At 46.3% G+C, this 26,373-nt stretch overlaps 1 protein-coding gene across 2 annotated transcripts in view; it reads right to left on the bottom strand.

Annotated features, from left to right (window-relative positions):
* LOC147247168 (spectrin beta chain, non-erythrocytic 1) overlaps positions 1-26,373 on the bottom strand; it is a 92,454-nt gene that overhangs the window by 54,868 nt on the left and 11,213 nt on the right. For both annotated transcript variants that reach the window (XM_086181125.1, XM_086181126.1), the window contains exon 2: positions 3,963-4,245. In XM_086181125.1, the coding sequence (XP_086037251.1) occupies positions 3,963-4,110 (148 nt within the window). In that variant the 5' untranslated portion in view covers positions 4,111-4,245. The remainder of the gene's footprint in view (positions 1-3,962; positions 4,246-26,373) is intronic.

Below are 26,373 nucleotides of genomic sequence, written 5' to 3'. Positions count from 1 at the left end.
GAAGTCGATGAAAAGAACTGAGAGCAAATAAAAGCTGGATCTCAGATTGAACTGCTGGCGGCGATGTATTGTGGGTAATGTAGGCGCTACATTTCAACTCAAATGATTAATTCATTGATAAAATTAAAAAAATATTCCAGTTACAAGAGTTCAAAGGAAACAGAAAAGTGGAGGATTTTTGTCTTCAAAAGGGAAACTAGAGACTTTTGTTTGTTCTGTAAATGATTTTGACCTGCAACAAATCTCACTTTAGAATCCAGATACTGAAGAAGTTGGATGTCTGCAGTCCCTGTGACTGCATCGTCCTTCTCCTGCCCTCAGAGGGTCCTCATCGGTTATTCTGAGCTGCTCCGAGGACAAAAACAAACCGGTTTACCAGAAACACTTCAGGGCCTCAGCCAAGGTCCTGACAGGTCGATGGACGACGGCGGCTGCATTCAAACCTCAACATCCTCTCAGCGCTCCTGATGAAGTCAGGCTGAGGGAGGAACAGCAGGCCGCGCGTAGATCATCAGAGCCGCTGCACTTTTACTTCTAATACCACATCAAACACACGGTGACAGAGAAACACACACACACACACACACACACACACACACACACACACCAAGCACACACACTCTCCTGTTCTCTGCCTTCCTTGTAAGTAAATCTGCCTGTGTTTCCATGGTGACCGCTGGTTTTGTATTTCCCAGGATATCATATGGAGCGCAACACATTTTGCTTGAACCACACACACACACACACACACACACACACACACACAAAATAACACACACATACACACACTGCAGCACATCAGGTCGCAGCATCAGTTTACAGACGTTGCAGGTGAACCGATGAAGGTTCCACACCGACACTTAATGTTCCAGGCTGACGTTTGAGATGGAGCGCAAGAAAAAAAAAGAAAGATCAAAAACAACTCAAAGAAGTCCAAGAAAGAAATTAAAACTTTATTCATGTTCCAAATAAATGTTTTCATTCTTTAAAATAGGTAGTTTTTCCACGTTGACCAACAATTTCCGACACTCAATTTACTTCGTTCGATCATTTCCGCTAAAAACACGGCTGCTCTGTCGAACCCAGGGTCAGAACCAAAAAAACTTAAGGCTGTGATGTCATTGGAGGAGAGATCAAGGACACACACACAGAATAACACACTCACACACACTAATGTATACAGATAATTAAATGTCATCATCTATGACAGGAGGAGGAAAGAGGTACAGCGTAAAGAAGTTAAAATTCCGTCTAGGGTTTGTTAGAATGAGCCAATCAGAGCCCAGCATCTCCACGGGAGGAACAACGAGGCAAAATTAACCGTACATGAATAACAACGAGCCTAATTTTCTTTATAATCAAATGCCCATATGAAGCAATACTCCCTGTAAAATGAACAAAACTCTCATTCACTAACTTGAACAGAACTTTTGTAGGTAACCCTGCTAGAAGAAAAACACACCAAGCCACCACATGACCTCCTTTGGTGGAGGTAAAAAGATATTTAATAGCTATAATAACTGTAATGGTAGTAAACCACAGCGGGAATAAAAACCAGATTAAAAACTAGATAAAACGCTGCCGACCGCAGACCTCAAACACGCAGCCACGTTATTGTTGGAGCTCAAACTTCTTCGATGAAAACTCATTTCACTCCTTCACGTTTGGCGGAGTGAAGCCGAGTCAGACTGTCAGCGGACGGCGGCTCCAACACGACTGAAATCACCTGATCAACCCAACGCCATTTAAAAAATGCTGCTATTCTCTTCTGTCGGTTTACCAGCTAGAAAGTTCAACCTTGAACCTGAACCTCTGATCGGGTCACGAAAGATGACCACATGTTGGGAAAAACAAAACAAAACAAAAAAACAATTCTTTCTTTCCATCTTAGCCAGCAGATCCTTCTGTGGTTTTACTGGGAGCGAGGGAGCGAGCGAGGGAGGGAGGGAGAGAGAAAGAGAGATCCTGGCTCTCTGCACAACCTCCCTGAATGTTGTCACAGAAAACATATAAAAGCAGAAGTTCGCTCGGAGGGTGCAGAACTCCAGCAGGGTCAAACTACCACTCTGTTTGTATTTCTATGTTTCATGTGTGCCCGGCGACCGGTGAGGCTTCAGCAAACTTTCCCTTTAGACATGGAAGTGCCTGTTTGGGCTCAGGTAACTGCAGGAATGTAAACTCTTTTAATATGTTACTGTTAATTTCTCTCCGCGGCTAAACAGGTCCCACCAGGAAACACACACACACACACACACACACACACACACACACACACACACACACACACACACACAATCAGGCTCCTCCTGCATATTTAACAGTGGTGTGAATTATTTAGTGAAGTGGGACACTACTGGTGCAGTCGGCCATCAAGTTAAAAACAGCGGATGAGGAGAGTGAGAGACAGAGAGAGAGAGAGATAGTGTTACAATAACACACACACACACACACACTTCTTACTAGTGCGTGTAAGCGACTATCAGCACAACTGAACCCTGAAGTTATTAAATATGTGATTTGCTGGCTGAGATGACGGTTTAATCTTTTTTGAAGATGAAAAACTATTAAGAACAATATGGCATCAATGTGTCCAGTTGTGATCGATTATCAAATAATGTGTTGAACTGATGAGTAACCAGGTGAGAGACAACACACCAACACCTCACATCAGTGAGATTCCTCCATATCACCACTAAAAGTCAGTATCACCACTTTGGAGTGTCAGACTCGGCAGTGCTGTCGACAGCAAACACTACTTTATCCCAGTACAGTAATCACTCAAATGTCACAACGTTTTTGTAGTTTTACCAACTGGCCAGCAGGAGGCACTGCTGTCAAACTGGCTGGCATACAGGCTCCTGATTGGTCCAGGCAGGGATTTCATCATCCAGGCAGAAATCTTTACTGCTCCCTCGACATCCTATTCCGTTATTGATGAATTGAGTCCTGACAGGTTGAGAACAAACTCAAAAGAGCGGAGGAGTTTTTGTTCATCCGCCTGTCGCTTGGGTTTCATTCATCGTTCCTGATTTCTCCTCTGGAGAAGTTTCAGACAGAACAACTGAGAAACTTTCAATCACACGACACTGAAAAAGTTCCCATTCGTCAAAACCCAGCTGTCAAAGAGCAGGAGCAACACCCCATCCAACCCTCCATCCATCCATCCATCCATCCATCCATCCAACCCTCCATCCATCCCTCCAACCCTCCATCCAACCCTCCATCCATCCATCCATCCATCCAACCCTCCATCCATCCCTCCAACCCTCCATCCATCCCTCCAACCCTCCAGCCATCCATCCATCCAACCCTCCATCCATCCCTCCAACCCTCCATCCATCCCTCCAACCCTCCATCCATCCAACCATCCATCCATCCATCCAACCCTCCATCCATCCATCCAACCCTCCAGCCATCCATCCAACCCTCCATCCATCCATCCAACCCTCCATCCATCCCTCCAACCCTCCATCCATCCATCCAACCCTCCATCCATCCATCCATCCAACCCTCCATCCATCCCTCCAACCCTCCATCCAACCCTCCATCCATCCATCCAACCCTCCATCCATCCATCCAACCCTCCATCCATCCCTCCATCCTTCCATCCATCCATCCAACCCTCCATCCATCCAAACCTCCATCCATCCAACCCTCCATCCATCCAACCCTCCATCCATCCATCCACCCATCCCTTCATCCATCCCTCCACCCCTCCATCCATCCATCCATCCCTCCATCCATCCACCCCTCCATCCATCCCTCCATCCATCCATCCATCCCTCCATCCATCCACCCCTCATTCATCCATCCACCCCTCATTCATCCATCCAGCCCTCCAACCCTCCATCCCTCCATCCATCCACCCCTCCATCCATCCATCCATCCATCCATCCCTCCATCCATCCACCCCTCATTCATCCATCCAGCCCTCCAACCCTCCATCCATCCATCCATCCTACCTGCGAGGGCTTTGATACGCGAGCGCTCGAACAGGCGAGCTGAGCTGTTCTCGTTGTCCCAGTCATCAGCATCCCAGCGATTGTTGACGCCGTCGCTGTACTGCTGCTGGATCTCCATGTGGTCGTAATCCGCCGCTACCGACGTCATCTTGACCTCGATGCGACTCCGCCGCTGCCTCCGGGTCCTTCCACCTGCTTCCTGCTGCTGTTGGCGGGACCCTCAAACACACACCGGCACACTCAGACCAGCTCCGACTGGCAGGCCGAGACGCTCGATCACAACCTGCAGAGATCACAAGATCACACAGAGAGGTCAGTGTTGCCACGGCAACCGTCGATGATGCTGAACTGAAGGGAGCCTTTCCCATAAAGAAGAGTTAGTTAGTGGAACACTTTACAGAATATTTAATAAAAAGAAATGATGTAACTGAGGAAGCACAATCTGAATAAACACGGAGGAGACTGTCTTTACAATAAAACTAAAGGAATCCCATTATAGTCGCACCAGAGGCTCATTTAGTAGTTCTAATTTCTTTTTCTTTTTTTGAAACATATCTAAATGTGTTTTAATGTGCAGAAACAAAAACAGAAGTGTTCGGAGACGGTTAGCGGAGTATTGCCTGCCCCGGCTGAAACATCAGATGATATCAAGAAACTGTTCCTAGGAGAAGAGGCTCAGACAGCAGACTCCTGCTCTGAAGCCATGTGACCACAATCCTGCGCTCTGATTGGCTGCAGGATTCAGCAGCAGCATCTTGAACTGGACTGTTTGAAACCTGAGCGAAGTGCGCCCCCATCTGGTTCAACACGTTACTACAAACACAGTTGAGGGTTGTGAAGCATTCAGGAACAAACGGATATTTCTGCCTCAAGGTTAGACAGTTGCTCAAATATTATACTTTCTATTACAGTGTATGTACATATGTGTCTATTATATCAAAGCAAATATTGCAGCAGGGAAAACATTAACTTTTTGAGTTTAATCAAACATCCAGAGGGGGGAGAGTTTTACCTCTGCATGAGAGCAGCCACAGCAAACGTCCCACAGTTCTGTTTTGCTTCCTCAACATGATATTTTTCTGGTAGATTGATGTGGGTGACAAACTTTTAACAAGTTTATGCTTCTAATGAACCTTTAGTTTCTCATATGTATCCAGGAAAAATATCCAAATCACAATTTGAGAAGCTGGCCAGCAAATTCTTTGCTACTATTCTGTCTTTCTAATGTAAGCAAATTAATTTATTTTGTCCAACTTTTCATTTTATTTCACGTAACCAGTTTTCATCTTTTGTGTGTGTGTGTGTGTGTGTGTGAGTGTGTGTGTGAGCGTGTGTGTGTGTGTGTGTGTGTCTGCAGCAGATTAAGAGCTGCTGTTAATAGGCAGTGAGGGGGTTAATCGATCTTTCCTCCAGAGGCTGATCAAGTCAGCAACACGACTCAGCAGAATGAGTCCGTTTGGACCCTGCAGTCAACAAACAGCAGCATGACTTGGCACAAAACCACCTCAGCAGCAGATCTGGGTCCCCAGGCGTGTTTGCCGTTGTCGGGGTCACGTCGCAGTCCTGAAACATCACGGGACGTACTGGACTGTCTCACACCTCCTTGGCCTCGTTAGCAAAGTTGCTTCAAACATGTGTTTGGAGTCAACAACGACAAAATCAACAGCCAAGACACCAGAAAAGATCCAAGAACCTGAGAGATGAGTCCCAGATCCACCATCGAACTCAGACCTGCACTGGTACAGGTCCGTGCTGTTTACAGTATGTCTTAGTCCAGCTCAGGTCTTGTTTTAACACCACAGGATCTGTTTGAGTGACACCTGAGAGGATCAGACCGGACAAATGAACGCCAGAGCTCAGGAAGGTCAGAGGTCAGACATCACGAAGGAGAAGGAATAATTAGCAATGCTAACATTAGCGGCTGTGGTGACAAATGAGTGAGGTGTGAAAACTGTGAGGGTTTTCGCTCAAGAAGAAGCCAAACAGCCTCATGTTTGTGACTATCAATCAACAGGAAATGGATCAGTTGTTATTCTGATGATCAACAGTGAAGACGCTCAGGTGGATCCAAACATTGACCAGCCAGAGAGTCTCCACCTGTGAGGAGAAACAACTGCACAGATACACACCGATACTGCGCGCGCATGTGTGTGTGTATGTGTGTGTGTGTGTGTGTGTGCGCGCGTGCCAGGTAATATTCATTTTGTGAAGACAAAGCAAGTCACCATTACATCAACCGTTCCATTATAGGGAGAAGATTTAGGAGAAGGTCTGGTTGCGGTCAGTCGTCTAGTGGTTGTGGTCAGACTCCAGGAAATGAATGCAATGTCCTCTGAAGTCCAGTAAATCACTGTGTGTGTGTGTGTGTGTGTGTGTGTTGCTGCCACCCACTTGCAGCTCAACAACCAGTCAGACTGGAGCTGCTTGTGTTGCTACGCTAAAAATACGCAGCAACTGGGACTTGGACTTGGACAGTGTTTGTGTGTGTGTGTGTGTGTGTGTGTGTGTGTGTGTGTGTGTGTGTGTGTGTGTGTTGCCAGAGTGAAGTTAACACAATGTGCACTCATGCAGAAAAGCACACAGACACACACACACACACACACTGCAGCCACGGAGTCATGACAACAGACAGCAGGGTTTTTGAGGGTGTCGTTGCAGGACAGCCAGCTGAGCGAGGAGGACTCAACCCAACCGGACTGCTCGTTTCATCATCAGTGGCCCCGCCAACCCGCCGCTGCACCTCTCCTTCCTCGAGTCACAAGAATTTAAAAAATTTGGAACATGAAGTCGAAAACATGAAAAAAGTTTGTTCTCCTCGGCGCAACTGTGGAGTCGTGACCCAGTCTCAGGACAGAAATTCAGCAAAAATGAAGCAAGATTTGAAAAACACAAATTCTTCGAGCTGTACCAAACTCAGTGTGTGTTCATTTTATTCCCCCACTCTCGCTAAAAATTAGAAAAATGTTGGATTTATCAATTCAGTGTTTTACTTCCTTCGAGAGGGGAGGGTATTCAGAAAACGATCTGTTCATTTCCTCTTTTCAACCATTTATGACATCCGAACTGTGTGATCCTGCACGGTGATGTTCTTGGCTCCTCGCTCGTGCTTGTGCCGTTTCCATAGAGATGCTGGACTTTTTATTTGCAGTGGGGGAATAAAAAAAAAAAAAAAGAGCCAATAGTGAATGAAAATGTGACGCCCCGGAAAGTAACTTGGGTTCACCTCTGGATCATTTCCACAACCAATCGTTTCCTGTTCAGGGACCCTGACGATCTCTCCGCCGGTGACATGGAAGCAGCAGATTGTCACATGGGAGCGCCTCGGACTCGCCAACGTGATCTCTCAGGTGTGATTAGCTTTGCTTTGATCTCACAAGCAATAACCGCTCTTAATTCTAATACGTTATAAACTGCTTCAAACAGCTTAGCACTTTAATGAAGTCAACTGAACTAATCCTCTGACTGAAGTCGTCTTTCTGTCTGACTGATGTTTTCGTCCAGTACTCTCTCTTCTTTAAGCCTCAGGTTTGATCTCTGGGGGAAGTTACTGGCCTCTCCAAACTTTAGTTCACGAATGTGACTTTCACCCTCAGCAACAAGCCCATAAACGTGGCGTTCGTCTTTAGCTGGAAAGGTCACGGGCTGCATCGAGTCCTGGATTGCATGGCTTCAGTACTCTCAGGTGTCTCCTCGACATCACACACACACACACACACACACACATGTACGCACGCACGCACGCTACCTTCATAGCACACAGCACAACATGGTTATGCTAATAATGAATGCTAACTAGCTGCTAGCTGCCCTGCAGCACCAAAATGTTTTGACAAACAGTTACAGAACCAAAGCCGGACACAAAGAAACGATTTCTCTGACATCCACAGCAGCTCGCGGCTTCTCATTCTGATGCAACGCAGCGGCATTTTTAAGCTGCTGGCTTGGTTCAGAGGGTTCTACCCCAAAGCAGGTTTCCATTTAATTTCTTCAAGTCTAAATAATTGACACACTACAAATATTGTTTTCTCACCACATCCATTTTCCTCTTTTAAAAAGAAATTATTTCATACGTCCAACAGGTGGTGGTAGAGCATCAAAATGCAGCCAGCAAAAGCCCAGAAGCAGAGGACCGGGAGCTGCTCACCACAGGCGTAAACGATGGTGGCGAGTTGATGGCGGCTCGGCTCAAGGGTTCAGAGGAAATTCAACTCCTCAGATGGAGCTCGTAACTTCACACATGCGCGTGGATGTCATTTACGAGGAAACTGGACAGGAGACAGATTCTAATGATGTCATCTTGAGGCAGGACCAAGGACGAGCTCGCGAGGAGAGAGATGGGACAGGAGAGGGGGTGGGGGGGGAGGACAAATGAATGACTGGATGGTGGAGGGATATTTATAGAGGGAGAGAGATAAGGGTGAGACTGGTGGGGGACGGACGGAAATAGAGACAGATGACAGGGTGACGGATGGACGTGTAAAAGAAGACAAACTAACACGACTCAAGCGGATCGATCCTTGTGCGTCCGACAAAGTTACGGCCTACTTTCTCCGACGGGTTGTGATGCAAGGGGGAGACTGTTGACGGCGAACAAATACAGACAAAAGAGGCGTCGTGGACGGACAAAGCAGGAGCTGAGTGATTGTTTGCTGGGGATCAAGCAGGGTGATAACCCGTATCGGATCCATTTGCGGTAAAAAAACAACAACAAATCGGTTTGTGCACAACACAAACTCTGACTTAAAAGAAGCGCATTTATTAACGTAGGCTGATGAATGTCGCCATGATTTCCATCCGCCAAAAGCCAAAAAAAGGAACTGCGACACTGGATTACCGCCAAAAAAAGAAAATAAACAAAATCCTATGAGCTTACAGTTTTGTTTCAGCCGGATCATCTTGACTAACCAACCACTTTGAGCACTTCAGAAGCGTGAAAGCAGGTTGTTGCAAAGCTAACGTTATGCTACGTTAACCGTCCGGCTAACCCCGACTAGCTTCCCCGCCGGTGTTCAACATCCTCCACAGGCTACGTAGTATCGTTTGGTAACTTTAGCCACTTTAAAGACACATAAAACTTTCGGAAATCAGGAGTGTGATACTTGGACAAAACGTTAGAATCTCCACCAGACGTCCAACTTTGTCAACTTATTTCTGGATTTCATGACTCGTTTTTCCAGTCTTAAAAAGTCTTCCACCTCAACGGAAACATCAAACAATTGTGGCTGGATGGAAAAAGAAGCCCAAATATCTTTCTTTTCTTTCTTTTTTTTAATAAAATGACAAAAACAAAATTTTTCTTTCTTTGCCAATTTGTTAAAAAAAAAAAAAAAGAATGGAAAAACCGTGGAACCATTAACATTCTGCAGGGATCATGATTGGAAAAACAAACAAACACGGGAGGAATGCCGAGCCGTTTACGTGCGAGGAGCCTCTTTTGACCTCCCACAGACGAGGTCTCGCTCTGCTCTCTCGGAACTTAAAGCAGAGTTTGCGTTCTGTTCGAATCCGTTTGATTTCTCTCTGAATGTCTTTTCACCGTCAGATAGATCTCCCCCCCCCCCCCACCTCCCTCTTCAGTCCATCGCCTACGTCCTCCTCCCGCCTCTCTCACCTCCCAGCATCCTCCGCTGCGGGCCGCTCGCTCTCTGATGAACGCTCTCATGTGCAGCGTCTCATTCCCACTTTGGCTCATTCTGTGACAGACGCTTCACTTTCGAGAGTTGATTCACTCAAACCGGGAAAAACAAAACTACCGACCTGCAGTTAGTGTACCCAATATCATCTCCACTTTATTATTATTATTATCATTATCATTATTATTTTTTAGCTGTTAGCAAATGACATTTCTGAGATAAATATTTGCTTTGTGTCTAAGAGGCCGGAGCTCGTCAACGTGTCCTGCAACTTTAAGGACCAAATTTCAGAAAAGCTCCTTTATTTGAGCCTTATTAAATAATCTCCCTCTTTTCTCTCCGCAGCAAAGGAAGGACATTATCAAGCCAAAAGCACAGGTCTCCATGGCTACCGCGGTCCCACCATGCATTGTGTCGGTGAGCACTCGTCAGGCTCCCGACAGCCACACAAAGACTCTCAGCTGGAGCTTCAGAAAGCAGGAAAAACTTTTACACCAAGAAGAAGAGACGGAGTACAAGATGAAGTCGGCTGCCAGCAGGATATTAAACCAGCGAAACAGTCAGAATGACTCTGGACTCCTGCGACTACTGCTGGTGGTTACCCTCAGATGGTAGAACCTACTTGATCCTGATACAAATACACATACAGTTACTAGACCTCGAAGCGGTGAAGTACAGGAGAGACGAATAGTGATTCAGTTACGTCACACGTCCTCGCCGACTGAAAACTTCAGTTTGAGTGTTTCAGCAGAGACGAGGGGATGAATGTACAGATGGAAAAACAGATGGACCTCAGCCTGTGGGAGTCGGCAGCTCGCTGTATTTTTATCAGCCTTTACAACTTTGCTATTCAAGTATCAATTGTTCACCATGGAAACCAAAAACCCGGCAGAGTCGGCTGCTCTGACTCCCACGCAGGACGAGCCGCTCTCTCCATTAACTGTAAAGCCGCAGCAGCAGCAGCAGCAGCAGCAGCCTCCTCACTGCGGTAAAATGACACATTAAAAACCGACGCAGGCCTGCAGGTGCATTTAAAAAAACCTGAGATTTAGTTTCAAATTTCAAAGTCTCTGTAGGGGGCGCCAGAGAGTTGAAAGGCAGAGATGGAGAGTAAAAGGAGTCAAAAATCCCCCTCCTCTTTCTCCTCCTCCTCTTCAGAAATCTAAACTCACAGACATGAAACACAACCTGATTTAATTCACCGCAACTTCCTCAGTTCATTATCCTCAGCTGCCAACAGAGCTCCAGAAATTAATGTACTAATCAGACCTTGCCTTTTACACACACACACACACACACACACACACACACAGGTGTAGATGTACATTTAGGACATGAAGAAGTCATTCATCACCCTCTCTGCAGCCTCTATGTAGGCCACACTGAACCATGTAGGGCAACAGCAGTGATCTGACCCGACAGCATCAAACACACGGGCTCAGAGTCAGCAGGCAGGAGCACGAAACACAGCCCGCCGCCGCCGCCGCCGGCTGAAGAGGAGAGGGACAGAACGCTACATCTGCCACTTCTTCCTTGTGATTGTCGCAGTGCAGATGTTAGCGCAGGTTTGCATTCTGACACGGGCGGCGTTTCTTCGTCTCACGCCCCTTCTGTCTGTCCAGTTCTTCCTCTCAACGTGCGAGCGGAGAAACCCACGTGAAACGGCCTCGTGGACACGGAGCCTCCTACAGCGAGATTCATCTGCTCGGCTTTACAGCCAATCAACATCAGCGAACACCAGCCACATGACGTTAGCCGGCAGCGGGCTATTCATCAAGCTGAGTGCCACTAGCATCGATGATGACATCAACCACAACACACAGATTTCATTTTGTCCACGAGTTTTTAAAAGCTCTGCAGTGTGAAACACAGACCTGTGGGTACGCGAGCAGAGCTGAGACTCCGACTACACCACCAGAGATTTTGACCCTTTGACCTTTAGACTTCAGCTTGAGTGGCAGGTTTCTGGATGCTCATTTTCCCAAATGAATGACACAATGTGTTATTATCTCCCTCCATCGGCGTTGTCATGAGAAAGACAAACAGGCCCTAAGAGACAAAAGAGGCTTCCTGTGGAATTACGACGCCAGACAAAGCAGCATTTTTATTCTCTTCAGCTGCCAACTTCTGCTTTTCACATCACTGGATTTAATACGCAAAAGTCTCAGTGAAATAAAAGCAGGTGACTGGAAAAACCCGCAGACACGTTCAAAGTCCCGTCCTGGGGGAAGCGCAAACTAAACATGACATGAAAGCAGAAATACCCCATCTGATAAGGTCGGTACGACCATTAACATCTCTCAGTTTAATTGGGTTATCAGAGAAGGTTAATTACTAATGCAGTTAGCAGTTGCTATGGTAACAGTGATCAATGCATCGACAAATGGTCTGTACAGACAGAAGCCCCCCGGCGGGAGGCTTCATTGCGTGTTTGTCTTTTATAAACAGGGGCTGGAGAGAATAATCTGAAGATTACTGGAGAGTGGAAATAATCCTCAACTGAAACCAGGACTGATTTTACACATGTCCAGTGTAGAAGCCTGATCTAGACTCAATCTGGATTGACTTTGCACAGTCTGAACAGCCCAAAAACACATGAACTCTGATTTTGGCAAACCCGATCCAAACCACATTTGAAAGTGGCTTGAAGCTCGAATCAGATTTTTATGTCTCAATCTGGATTATCTCCTGCTTCTCAATGGACGCCGTTAGTTTGAGTCTCATTGACAGGTTGGCGATCATTTGTCAATAAATCAGATATCGTCACTCGCAAATAACAGTGACCTTAAGAGGACTTACAAACTTCACAAAACCAGGTTTAAAGCCAACAGATCCCAGTTTTAAAGTTTTCAGATACTGGTCTTAAAGCCGACCGATCCTAGTTTTGAAGCTAGCAGAACTCAGGTTTAAAGCCAGCAGAGCTCAGGTTTAAAGATTTCAGATCCCAAGTTTAAAGCTAGCAGATATCAAGTTTAAAGCTAGCAGATCCCAAGTTTTAAGCTGGCAGATCCCAAGTTTAAAGCTGGCAGATCCCAAGTTTAAAGCTGGCAGATCCCAAGTTTTAAGCTGGCAGATCCCAAGTTTTAAGCTGGCAGATCCCAAGTTTAAAGCTGGCAGATCCAAAGTTTAAAGCTGGCAGATCCAAAGTTTAAAGCTGGCAGATCCAAAGTTAAAGCTAACAGATCCAAAGTTAAAGCTAGCAGATCCAAAGTTTAAAGCTGGCAGATCCAAAGTTTAAAGCAGGCAGATCCCAAGTTTTAAGCTGGCAGATCCCAAGTTTTAAGCTGGCAGATCCAAAGTTTAAAGCTGGCAGATCCAAAGTTTAAAGCTGGCAGATCCAAAGTTAAAGCTAGCAGATCCAAAGTTAAAGCTAGCAGATCCAAAGTTAAAGCTAGCAGATCTGGGTCTTTGGAGACTGACAATGGAATTTTATAGTGGGAAGCAGTAATCTGAAGAATAACAGAAGGCAACACTAACTTTGATTAAATTATTAAATCTGGGCACTGAGGAGCATCACCAGCTCTTCTTCTTCTTCTTCTCTTCACTATTATGTTGCCTGCAGCTCAGAGTGATGGTGACTAAGCTGCTGCTCCGTCCTTCCGTCAGAGGACAAACAGCGATGCAGAGCCTGCACGAGTCACAGCTGCCTCGACGGGACAAACGCACGCACTCGAGGATCCGAGTGAGGACACGACCACAACACTGACGCAACCAGGAGACAACAGCACCAACATCAAAGCTCCAGAGTCTCAGCTCTGATGTTCAGAGAGACGACTGCCATCTGGGCTACGTCCAGACGTACCCTCAGGCGCCATCATTGTCAGCAGACGAAGGGCAGCCTGAATATGAAGGTCATTGTCATCATCAGGGTTTACATCAAAAAAGCAGAAATCCAGCAAGGCCCTAGCAGCAAGCTAGCGACGTAGTGGTTTCACAAAAATAATCTGCATCAGCGATGGCGAAACATCATCTTTGATTTATGGGCTTTTCAGACAGTGTTGGAAATAAAGAAACTTTTTTTTCTCCCAAATTCACATTGTTTACATGTGTTTTTCAGCGCATAGCAAATGTAAATATCAAATTTGCTTTAGCATGGATCACACAGCTTTATTTGTTTTAGCTACCAAACAAAATCACCGTTTTTAATAATAGACATATCAGATAACTGCAAAAATTACAGGTGGATGTTGTATTAAAATAAAAATAATTAAAAACGTTGTACTTGAATTAATTTACGCCATTTTTTGTTTTCCGTTTGGAAAGGTTTTTGAACGCTTGTGATCAATGTCAGCTGCGTGAAGCAGAGAGGCATGAGAACGGCCACAAATCCAAAGTCTGAGACGCCCGAGAAGGTTTGACACGATCACGTCACCCAGACGATGAAAAAACAAACCCCTCTCAACTCAGTTTACCGCTGCAGACAGAGTTGTTCCTGTGCTCTGGATGAACGTGGATGAAGGTGCAGCAACAGAAAGGTGACGTGATACTATGAAGGCGTTACAGCCGGCGAGCTGGAGCGTTGCGTCCGTTTCCGGGGCCTCTCTGCTCTCCGCTCCCTGCTCCGTCATGTGAGAGAATATCCAACACGCACAATGACAGAGAGGGAATAAAAGGCTGAAAGCAGAGGAATGTGTCAGCAGTCGGGGGGGGGGGGGATGAGATCACACTTCCAGAGCAGGCGAGCAAGCAAGTGAACAGGCAGGGAGAGAGAGAGAGAGGGCGAGAGGGAAAAGTGAGGCGGGATGCATCTTCCACCTGCTCCTGATGTGACGTGGATCACACGGTAAACACAAGATCTGACACTCATGGCAACATCTGGGGATCCGATCACAGCCGGTGGAAATGACATCACACAGTCGGGACGCGTCGTTAGAGAAATGAAGAGAAGGGTCGCCTGACTCCGCCTCCTCCCAGCTCTCAAGATGTCAGATAAAATCAGCAGCTTCTCTCCGATTTCAGTACCAGCAAGCTAGGAGCTAGCATTGATGCTAACGAGCTCCATCGGCAACCAAAAGGACTTTTTTAAAAATTATTTATTTACTGGGTAATAAAAATGATTCTATTAAATTTTGGTGTATTTATTTACTTTTCTACCTCAGTAAAGAGAATATCTGAGCAACAGTAACAGCACAAACACAATTCACAGTTCTCACGAGGAGCCAAAGGGCTGTTTCCACATCGGAGGACAACATGGCCGCCGGAGCGGGACAGCAATCACCAAAATCTGTTTGCAGCAATCAGTCCAGTGGCAACAGCAACTGTACATGATTAATTACTAATGTGTGTGTGTGTGTGTGTGTGTGTGCGCGCAAAGATAATCCAGCCCTCAGCAGCTTGTTGACCCCTGACCTCGCGTCCCCCTCACCTCTCAGTGCAGTCTGGGAAGTGCTGCCCTAATGAGGCATTCTGGGATACGTGAGCGTGCAGCCGGATCAGTTGTGATTTATTCATCGTTGTTTACTGCTGTGTTTTGGAGAAGTTTACGATTCGTCCATGAAACGTCCTGCTGAGCAAACCTGACAGAAGCAGGGTCGCCTCGTCACCAGACTGAGAGGGCCATGCGTCACCGCCTGCCTCTCGTCACTCGGCTGCTCTAGAAATATTTTATTCATCTATTCATTTTCTTCCTTGTGTAACTGCAGTTTACTTTTTTTTTTCCTCTTTAAATTCTGGGAATCGTATCCATCCACCAGCTGACTGGGACATGAAAGTTGCATCAATTCTGATGACTAAATGTTCTTAAATTGTAAGAACAGGACAGAAAAGAATTGTAATGGAAACAAAAGAACTTTTGGAACAAAACTAAAATTAGAGTCGGAGTTCTGAATGATTCAGCAGACGAGCGTTCATGAATATAAAACAAAAAAACTCAAGATTCCTGCTTGGCATTCATGTTTTATATATATATTAAAAGAAAGCAGCCACTATCGTAGCAACTGTAACTCTAAAAAAATAATATCTGCCACAACAACCGAACCAAAGCCATCAAACACGCGGAGCTCAGAGCTTTCAGGGTGATTGATGCAGATTGTCTCTCTTATTCTGCTGCTGCGCTTCTGTTTCTGTCCCTTTGAGTTTCTGGAAGCTTCTACGACGCCTCTGTGCGTTTCGCTCTTTGGTCTCTGAGAGATTTGAACCGGGAGGCAGACACAAGCGGCTCCTCACAGCATCCAGTTGAACAGACAAAGCTGATGAAGTTACAGCTCCGATTCTCACACCCGTCCGTGAGGTCTGAACTGGATTAAAACCAGTGCAAGGAGACGTCGATCCAGTTAAACTGGGACTCCAGTGGATCTAAAAACCAGGTGGAAGCAAAGAGAAGTGCAGCCAGTCTGCTGACGGCGGCCGCTCGCCATCAATAAGTCATGCGGTCACATTTATCCAGTCAGGCGAGTTGTTTTCCTCGCAGCAGAGATTCAAAGACTGATGAGAGAAAATACGAGACACACACACACACACACACACAAAAAATGGTAATAACGGCAGCATAGATGAAGTACACAAATACACCTGAAAATCTGCATGTTTTCACTACACAAACTCTAGAGTAAAACTACACGTCGGTACACAGAGAGACGACACACTGAGTTTTCCAAAATGTCCCCATTCTTTAGTCTGTCCAGTTGCTATGGAAAAAAACACACAGCTCATTTCAACACAGTACTGTTAAATACTCGTATAGAAGTATAAAACAGCATGCAGAACTACATATTTTCTTTATGAAGGATATTGATATGAGACGTCTCCGTAGCGACACGTGACCCTGGGAGTAATCAGCCACGACAACTGAGCCGTTCAGGGACAAATATTATCTGCTTGGAATTTCTCCCAAAGTTTTATTAGTTTCCCGTCATTAGGAAGTGGATATATTTGGGCTGGTGAAGTGTCGGTTCAGTCATTATTTCTCAGCTTTACAGGTTGGAGAGGATTTCACTTGCAGGTTTATCAGGAGAAACCACCGATCTGGTTTGGATCTGGAGTCGTCATCGGTGCCGCAGTGGAAAACCGTGAACGAGCCTGAACGCAACTCTCAGCTCTCGTGTTGAGTGTTTCTCTGGATTTATATTTGATAACTTTACTGTTAATTATTCATCTCCTCATGTTAGTGTGTTCATGCATGTGTACAGACGGGCGCATTCACACACACACACACACACACACACACACACACACACACACACACACACACACACACACACAGAGTAACCTCTATTTCAGCCCACCTCAATGATTCTGGAAAGACTTTTGTCGTCACATGCGAGCGATACATTTTCGTTGGTGTCGATACATACCAGAAGGCACTTATCATGAACATGAACACACACACACACACACACGCCATGTAACGTTAAGCATGCATCTGCTATAGTATTCATTAATAATCAATGGGGGTCCTGAGTGCTCCGTGTGTGTGTGTGTGTGTGTTAGTAACAGTTGAGGGCGCACCATCCTTAGTTCAACCAGGAAATGAAGATGTCATTGTTGCATCAGCCTCAGACTGCACACGCACGCACGCACGCACACACACACACACACACACACACACACACACACACACACACACACACACGGTGGCCCATAAAAACAGTGATGTCATCCAATCCGCCTCATAATGCTGCTGCAGTGTTTGATGTAGATCAGGACACGAGAGCACAAGAGCAGGACTAAGGAGAGAAACGAGGGAGGGTAGGAGGGGGAGGAGGATAGGAAGGAGGGAAGATGGGAAGGAGGGACAGAACTCTCCTCATGTAGTGGAACCATAACAGTTTTTCATCCACACTGCCAGACGCCATTTTCCTCCACGTTGGTGTTTATCTGGCACCAGCACGGCACCAGCGAATCATCTACCAACACTGAGATCAGTAACTGCTGGAAAACGATAAGGTTGTGACATCATCACCGACAATCAGGCAGATCGACATGTAAACGCCGGACCGACGCGCTGGGTGTGTGACACGTCGTACTAGAATCCCCCAAAGAGATGGGATCAACCTCAAGAGGAGCAGAGACCAGAACAGGCCGGCTAACACACGAGTGATGAGAGGCTTTTATCAGTTATCCTCCATGTAGAGAGTGTGTGAACAGTAAATGGGCTCTATTTTTATGGTGCATTTCCACCTTAGCAGCACTCAAAGTTCCAGGCGAAGTTGCCTCATTCAGCCAAACACTGGCGGCTGCCCTGCAAGGCGCCAGCTGGCCGTGTTCCGGCGCCAGCGGACCGGACCCCTCATGGCTCCCACCTGGGTTTGAGGGTTAGGATCAGGGTTGGGTACCGTTCACATTTGAACTGATCTGGCAGCCAATGGTAGTCTGCAGCAACAAAAATATAACTCCTAATCCAAAAAAAGTTCCTGACCCGACCCTTAGGAGCAAGACTTTCAGTTGCGGTGGTTAAAGGTAACTGTCGACATGCGGCTGAATGAACGGCCCCCAAGATGATGCTAACGTCTACCGTGTGAGTGTGTGTGTGTGTGTGTTACAGTAGATGGATGATGTGATGGAGTTAAAGAGAGAGAGAGTGGGCGGGCGTGGGCGAGTGACACAGAGCGTTTGCTACAATCCGCCCGATTCATGTTTCTCACATCTGAAAGGAATTTTTCTGCCAGTTGGAACGACCGTTGCTGCTGGAAGTCAGGAGGTCACGGTTTTAGCATGTTTTTTGTGTCATGTGCACAATCTTGTTTTGTAGGTTGTGAGAACACTGTTGCTAGGCAACGAGCAATGACAGGGGGGGAAGAAAAAAAAAAGGTTGAAGAATCATGCCAGTTGAAATATTTTATCACAAGAATGAAAACGGTGGGTTCCACATTTCGCCGGACATCTTTGATTCCCCGCCACACCTGCTGACCCCCCGGAACTCTGGATGAACACGCAGACTTTCAGGGAAATGTCAACTGTCCCCCTTTAAGCACCAGATGCGGAGACGGAGCCACCGCAGCCACCGCAGCCACCACGAGCCCAACATTTCTGGGAAAGAAACGCTCCAAGCACCGCCACTGCGTGACCCGTTACAGAAACATTCCAGCAGAACCTTCATGCTGGTTTATTTTTAGCTCATTTGATCCCAAGTCTTCAGGGCGGTCTGTGGAACCCACAGTTTCAACTTCTACTCACGCAAAAACGTGATACGTCATTTTATTTCCCAAATGTACGCCGCAGAACCCGGAGGAAGAATCTTCAATATTCACGTTCTAAACACAGAAAAGATTTGTGTGGATGGGATCTTGGGACCTCAGAGTGAGCTGGTCCGTGTTCTGACGCCAGCGTCAGGTGTAGCGGCGAGGGGCAACATGATCCGACTCACCATTTATCAGGAAGGTTCCATCTTTTTTCCTCCAGGAGGATCAGACTGACGCAGCTCGGGGCTCTGCTGTCTAGATTCCTTTTTTTCCCAGAGCAAATATGTGCTTTAGTAAACAAAAACATCTAAATTGGACCTGAAAACCTCACCACCGCCGCCGCCTCCTCCTCCCCATCTCCCCCCTGGTTCCCAGTCTAACTCTCCCACTGCTTTCCTGCCATTATGCAACTGACCCCTGCAGCCAAAAACAGCCTCCCCGCCCGGCTGCTCTCCTCCTGTTCAAACAAACACTCTCTCTCCTCCCTCGGCACCAGCAGACGGACGCAGGACCGTCGCTCTTCGCTCACTTTTATTTTGCAAAGAGTGCAGATGAACAAACGTTGAAGGTTTAGAGTGGAAATCCCACAGACCCTTTATTTAGACGTGTTTATTTATTTTATTTGTAAGAAATTCTCAAGTGTTGACTAGAATTCCAGGAAGATATTTTTACACGCCGTGAGAGGTCGTTGGGTGTTCAACATGTTCGGATAATTCGGTGCGCGTGACGTGGCCAGACGGAGCATCTGAGGTGATCCGTGGCCACGACCAAACGAAACCAAGTGACCGCCGTGACTGTTGGGAAATGGATTTTTCTCGCAGAGCTCATGATGCTGTAGGGAGACGCCAGACCTCAGAGCCTCCCGGGTTGGTGAGAGAGGAGATCGACCCGGCCCACTCAGGGCTCCGCTTCTGTCATTCCCAAACATTTGAGAAAACTCATCATCAGAAATAAGCACACATTTGTCCCGTTTGTCAGAACGGTATTATCAAACCCCAAATATCTGCGGATGCCAATGACGTTCCGACGTTCTCCTGCACTTGAACGTCAGTTTTTCAGGAACTCTTGGGCTCGTTTCAGGGTTCTGACACTCGAATGCGAGCGCAACAGCCCATCAGCCGCCATTCTGATGTCATTCATCTCTGAAGAAGCAACAGCAGGTTCCCTCTCTTCATCCAACCTGCTGTTGGCCGACACTCGAGCTGAGAGCAGCAGCCAAAAGGCTTCGGGATAAACGTGACATTCTCAGTTAAACAGCGCAATTATTCCCTCCGATCCATTTCTGAATGGCCGCTGTGTGTGTGAGCGGGCAGACAGATGGGCTGTTTGTCAGTCCAGACGCCTGGGAACGTTCCACGCCGACAACAACACACTGACGGAGCGTCGGCCGGGGGAACGTAGCTCAACTCTCATGCAATCAGACTCAGCCCTTTTAATGAAGTTAAGCTCCAATTTGCCAGAGAGATGGACGGAGCTGTAAGAAAGAAAGAAGCCTTTTCTCTCCCTCTCATTACCGGCGGTTTCCAGCGTGGATCTGTGACCTTCAGATAGAAAGAACAAATTGATGGGGAACCTGAACTTTCCATGAACCAAGCAAGACAGGAAACTCCAGATTACAGATCGCGGGTCTTAGATTTGGGCTGGTGGTTCACCAACGGTCATGAAAAGAAACCCTGAAATATTCAATGTGTCAGACGCTCGCGATGAACACAACAGGAACGTCCAGAAATCCAGCGGCCCACAGACAGTTAAATGATTGTATTCTGTCCTAAAAAAACCAAGAACGAGAATAAACTCGACCTCAAAACACTTTTGGGGGGTAGGAGAACCTCGGGAGGAAAGAATAATTTCACTGAAATTGTTAAAAAAAAAAAGAGGAAGTAAAAAAAAAATCAGCTCAAATCCCATAATTTCTTCATGTTTGAAGAGTTCTTTATGATTTTGACATATAAATGTTTTACGTCGCCAGTGAAGCCGTTTCTTGTTTGTTTTGCTATTTTAATTAAATTCCATATAACTTCAGCCGATGTTCCTTTCTTTCCTCAAAAAATTGCACAATTAAAATCAACTACAAACTGAGAGGAATCCACTGAGGGTGCCATGTCACCCATTTACCAACTGTACATTGAAACCAGTTCGTGAGGTCACAGCCAGGAAACCCTGAAGAGGATCAACTGTTCAAAAAGTTTCTGACGACGGGTCAAAGGTGAATACTTGATGAGATTCAATTTGATCACGTTTTAGAATGGTCAGAATCATAACTCAACATAATGCCAATTTGTTGATTTTTTTTCTTCAAAAAGCTTTTTTTTTTTTTTTTGGTTGCCTTCCCTGGCTCTATTTGGCTTCTCCAAGCCACCGTACAGTAAAACTCTGGACGGGCATCAGTCGGAGCAGCCCCATCGCATCAGGAGAGGCCAGGTCTGATGGTTTCTGAATGTGGATGGCAACATCAACTTGAATGACCCAAAAACGTGGTTTCGAGTCCGCCGTGAATAAAAGCTGAGCCTGATATCAAAGATAAACTTTGAGAGAAATAAAAGAGAATAAAAACAGATGGAAGCCGATTTAATGTCACTTGATTCATTCAACTTTCCAACTGCTTTATTCACTGGATAGATGAATAAATTACATATACAGTATGTGTAAATATATATATATATATATATATGTGTGTGTGTGTGTGCAAGCAAATCAGTGAAATTACTAATAAAATGTACTTATTTAGAATATATAGAAGGTTACTGGTGACAGAGCCCTCCCAGCTTGAGTGGTGAGATGGTGAGAGCGCCGGTAGTAACCGATGCAGTGGGATTCCATTCTGTTATTATTCAGAGGAAACCAGGAAAATGCAGATCATCGAGGGGGCATCAGTGGGCGGCGGCTCCCAACACACACACACACACACACACACACACACACACACACACGCGCGCGCGCGCATGCACTCACCCACACAGGAGACGGACATTTTGTGGCTGGTGAAAGAGTTTTAGGTAAATGGAGAGGAGGAAAAGTGGCAGAGGAAGAGGAAGGGAGGATGAAGGAGAGGAGTGGGTTTAATGGTAGATCCACTGGGAGAAGATAACCTCCTTTCACACAGCTTATCAGAAAGAGAGAGACATTTCTGCTTCACACACACACACACACACACACACACACACACACACACACACACACACACACACACACACACACACACACGTTACACCAGACAGAGGAAATCAGAACATCAACACCAGAGCGAACGAAGCCACAGAGGCCAACGAAATCCAGTACAGAGTGGAACGAATAACCAGTTTGAGGTACTGCAAGTCAGTCGTGTGAGGTCATTTACTACAATTTATGTTGCAATGTTTGAAATGACCGTTTTATGATGACGTCATCAACATATCGATATCATCTCCGCATCGACTCTGATTTTAGCATCGCTGTTTTTTTTCTTTTCCTGCTCTGGAAAGCCGAATTGCAGTAAAACGATTCCCTGAGTTCACCAGCAGTCAACAGCCAGCACGCCGACGCCATCAGAAGTCTCCTTGTCTTGATATTCAGCGACAGCAGCGACAACCATCCCTACGACTTCAGCTTCAGACAGAACTGATGGAACTGATCCAGAATCCCCTGGTATTTGATTGTGTCCCGTAAACCCGAGAGGGATAACGATTCGGAACGTGATGGTAATGGATTATGACGGATTCAGCAGCTTGTTGAGTTCTTCCTCAGCCCCCGGAGGAGGAGGAGAAGAAGGAGAAGAAGAAGAAGAAGGAGAAGGAGAAGAAGAAGAAGAAGGAGAAGAAGAAGGAGAAGAAGAAGAAGAAGGAGAAGAAGAAGGAGAAGAAGAAGAAGAAGAAGAAGAAGAAGAAGAAGAAGAAGAAGAAGAAGAAGAAGGGGTGAGGAAGAGGGGAAGAAGATTCAGATTCACAAGAGGAGATAGAAAAAAAAGAAAAAGAAAAAGGTAGACCCGGCGCCTGCTCCAAGTCTCCCACATTTTTAAGATTTGAAAAATTCACCAAGCATGACCTCGTGTGTACAGGCCTTTCTATCTCTGTGAGGACATTAAGCCCCAGAAAAGGTGCACTTCAAGGGTTGGTTTTGGTTTTAGAACTGGGTTTAGGTCCAGCTTAGGCTAATGGTCCAGGTCTGGTATTTAGTTTAGATAATTAAGCTATTTTATGGGGCTAGGGAATAAATGTATGAACATGTGTGTGTGTGTGTGTGTGTGTGTGTGTGTGTGTGTGTGTGTGTGTGTGTGCTGGGTGGGGGTTCGGTCTCTGGAGATCAGATCTACAGAGAACTGGTTGTTCCCAAACTTTGATAGAAGCAGGACGGATCACAGTGGAGGAAGGCGGAGCTGCTGGGGGACAGCCAAGGAGAGGGGGAGGAATACAGAAGAGGGGGAGGAAGGGAGGAGAAGAAGAAACAGGGTCTTCTTCCTTCAGAGCCCTGGTAGTCCCCCTTTTCTCCCCACCAATATTTAACTTCGCCCTCCTCAACCCGACAAACATCCTCCTCCTCCATCTCCTCCTTTATCACACTCCACCCGTCCTTTTCCGTCATAATCAACACGTCATCCTCTTCCTCGTCCAAATCACCCCTTTCTTTCCCCTCCGTCTCCTTTTTTCTTCTTCCCCTCCCTTCAAATTTCCTTCTCCAGCTGCCTCCACCCTGCAGTCTTCACCCATAATTTTCAATAGCCAGAGTTAATCTGACAAACACAGACACACACACACACTGCAGAACCACATGACCAACACAACCAGATGTGCTTTATAAGTCTCTCTCTCTCTCTCTCTCTCTCACACACACACACACACACACACACACACACACGCCCTTCAGATGACCATCTGAAAAGCCGTACAGCTGTTCAAGAATCTTTCCTGCCTGGCCTCGTTTCTCTCACTTCAGGCACACATTTGCTCCATAAGGTCGCAGACAGATTGTTGACCTCTGACCTTTCTGACGTCCTGCCATTTACTATCACAATTAACCCAACGGCTGATTAACACTCACAAGCACCTCAAGGGACAGTCTGAGCTTTCAGGCGAGGATCATGTAATATTTCCTGACACACAGCCTGAAGCGTTATAATTGGTCTGTTTGTCAAAGCCTTGGTGGATTATTGAGTTTACGGTTGGATTAAGAAACCGGGGATTTTACAGCGTGAACATTTCTAGAGTCGCCGTTAGCTCGGAACGAAATGTGTCTGTTCTTTTGTTGGCGTTCTGGAGTCGAACAGTTCGGCTCCGTCACCACACCAGCGCTCACAACAAGAAGACGACGACACCGTCGACACCTCAGACTGGCGCTTGGTGAACGCGGCCCCCCGGAATGCAGCTGCTCCATTGAGCCACTGAACCCGCGCGCCACCTCGCCATCATTGATTGGTTCTGATGTACTGACCTGAATGGAGATCAGTCAGTAGGATGGAAATTCACATTGACATACTAGTTAACAATGTGGGCTAATTAGTTCTCCGTATCAGCGATCAGAAACAGGGTGTGGCAACCCTCAATTAAGGAGCTTTTTATTAGCATTAGCATTAGCACTAGCGCCACTGTATTGGTATTAGCATTGTTATTAGCAGTTTCCATCAGGACTGATACTTCAACGTTCATGTTAAACTCAAGTTTGTCTTTGATGTGCTTTGTTTAAGTTTTTTTTTTTAATATTTGCTGTTGCGTATTTCAGTCTCTCCTCCCTCCACCAGTCAGTCTCCCTCCATTTCTCTCTCTTCACCCCCGTCCTCGTCCGTCTTCTCGTCTCCCTGCATCCATTTCATCCCGGCTGGTCAAGGCAGATGGCCGCCCACACAGAACCCAGATCTGCTTGACATTTCCATCCATTTTTGAGATAGTTTTTTTTTTGGGGGGGGGGGGGCAGATTTCTGTCTTAGACCTTAAATACTAAATAAGTGTCATCAAATAACTTGGGTCGAATAAAACAGCTTCAATTTGTAGTTGCTGCCAGCTAAACACTGCGTACAGACACAGCCTGTTGATCTGTTGCAGTATTGTTGCAGTATTGTTGCAGTATTGTGGTAGCAGGACTGGTGGGTGTCTGGCAGCAGTAAGCACAGCAGAGCTTTGGTAATTATATAATAATTATTTCATAAAAAATACCACCAAAGAAAAAGTTTCCAGCATCAACAAAAAATATCCTTGAAGATTTGCTCGACGTTTCAGCTTCAGTCCAAATATATCACCGACTGTTCACAACCCTCCAACATAAACACACACACACACACACACAAATACACACACTGCACGCTAACACGCTAACACCAGGCTTCTCACAGTCCAGATTGGAGGGTCGGCTGTGTCGTCATGGCAATCCATCCCATCATCTCGCTCTGGCCAGCTGCCAGACACTTTCTCCGTCGCTCTCCAACCCACAATCCTGCCCAGCTTGTGTTGCAGTGCATTGTGGGATGTCAGATCTAATCTATTCTACAGGATGTGTGTGTGTGTGTGTGTGCAAGGTATTACTCATGTTGCAGGGACATAAACTGGTTTGAACATTTGTCACTTTGTGGAGACGGAAGGCCGAACGGTTCGGTTTTGTGGTCTCAGGTTCGGGGGGGATCAGTAAGAGCGACTTGCCACAAATCACATGATGTCCTCTGTAGTGATGATTTATGTGCGTGTCTGTGTGTAGTCTTGCATTACTATACTTGTGAGGCAAAAAAAAACAACAAAAAACATTTGACTTCATGAATAAAAATAGATGTTTGAAGGTTTAAGATTTGATTTAAGGGTCAGAGGTCACGGTCAGGGTTGGAGTAAGAGGATGATAACGCGTATTAATGAATGAATGTGACTGTCCGGTCCCCACAGTGATAGTAACATCCTCTGTGTGCTTGTCTGAGCTCCCAGTAACTGTAGTTCTTTTGTTCCGGCGTCCCACTGATCGGGGCGTTCAAGTGGGATCAGAAACATTCCACAACGCTGCAGGTTGGAGAGCCACGGCCCACCTGTCGCTCTGCCTCACCTGCTGGGCCTCGGACCTGGTGCTTATGGGGGGGGGGGGGGGGGGGGGGCTGGCACTTAGATATTAAAGCTACATTTCTGACCACTGATAGCAGCAACCGCTTTGCTCCTCTTCATCATCATCATCATAAGTGCATTCAAGATATTCATTACCCCACCACCACCACCCAGGAGTCCATGTGTGTTAGCGGGTGAAGGACACGCTCAATTACACACACACACACACACACACACACACACAGGATTATACTCTGAGACACATGGACGTGTACAGCTGTGGTCCCCTTGCTAACAATCACAAATTTGAACAGAAATCCGCAGGGTTTTTTTTTTTTTTGGTTTTTTTTTTGCCTCTTCACTTCCCAGATGACCTCATCACCTGTTACGCAAGACTCAGGATTTATAAAAAGGATCAAAATGAAGAAATTCTGACCTGATGAAGGACGGAAATGTTGCGTAATTCCTACCGGTGCCGTTGCTTCGCACCTGTTCGAGGCCTCCTGCAGCGATTCAGGACTCCTCCTCGTTCCTGTCAGTTACCAGGAACAACTCCCGCCCGTTTGTGCGTTAAACGCTTGGATTGTTGACGTCACCATTGGCCGTTTAAAACAAGCCCTGTACAATTTTGTCATCTTCTGAAATAGAGTGTCTCAATTGATTTATTGTGGAA

The sequence above is a fragment of the Aulostomus chinensis genome, chromosome 16 (genome assembly GCF_037954235.1).
Source record: "Aulostomus chinensis isolate RoL2024-O1b breed Wild chromosome 16, RoL_Achi_v1.0, whole genome shotgun sequence".
NCBI lineage: Eukaryota > Metazoa > Chordata > Actinopteri > Syngnathiformes > Aulostomidae > Aulostomus > Aulostomus chinensis.
This window is presented reverse-complemented; position numbering and strand designations above follow the sequence as displayed.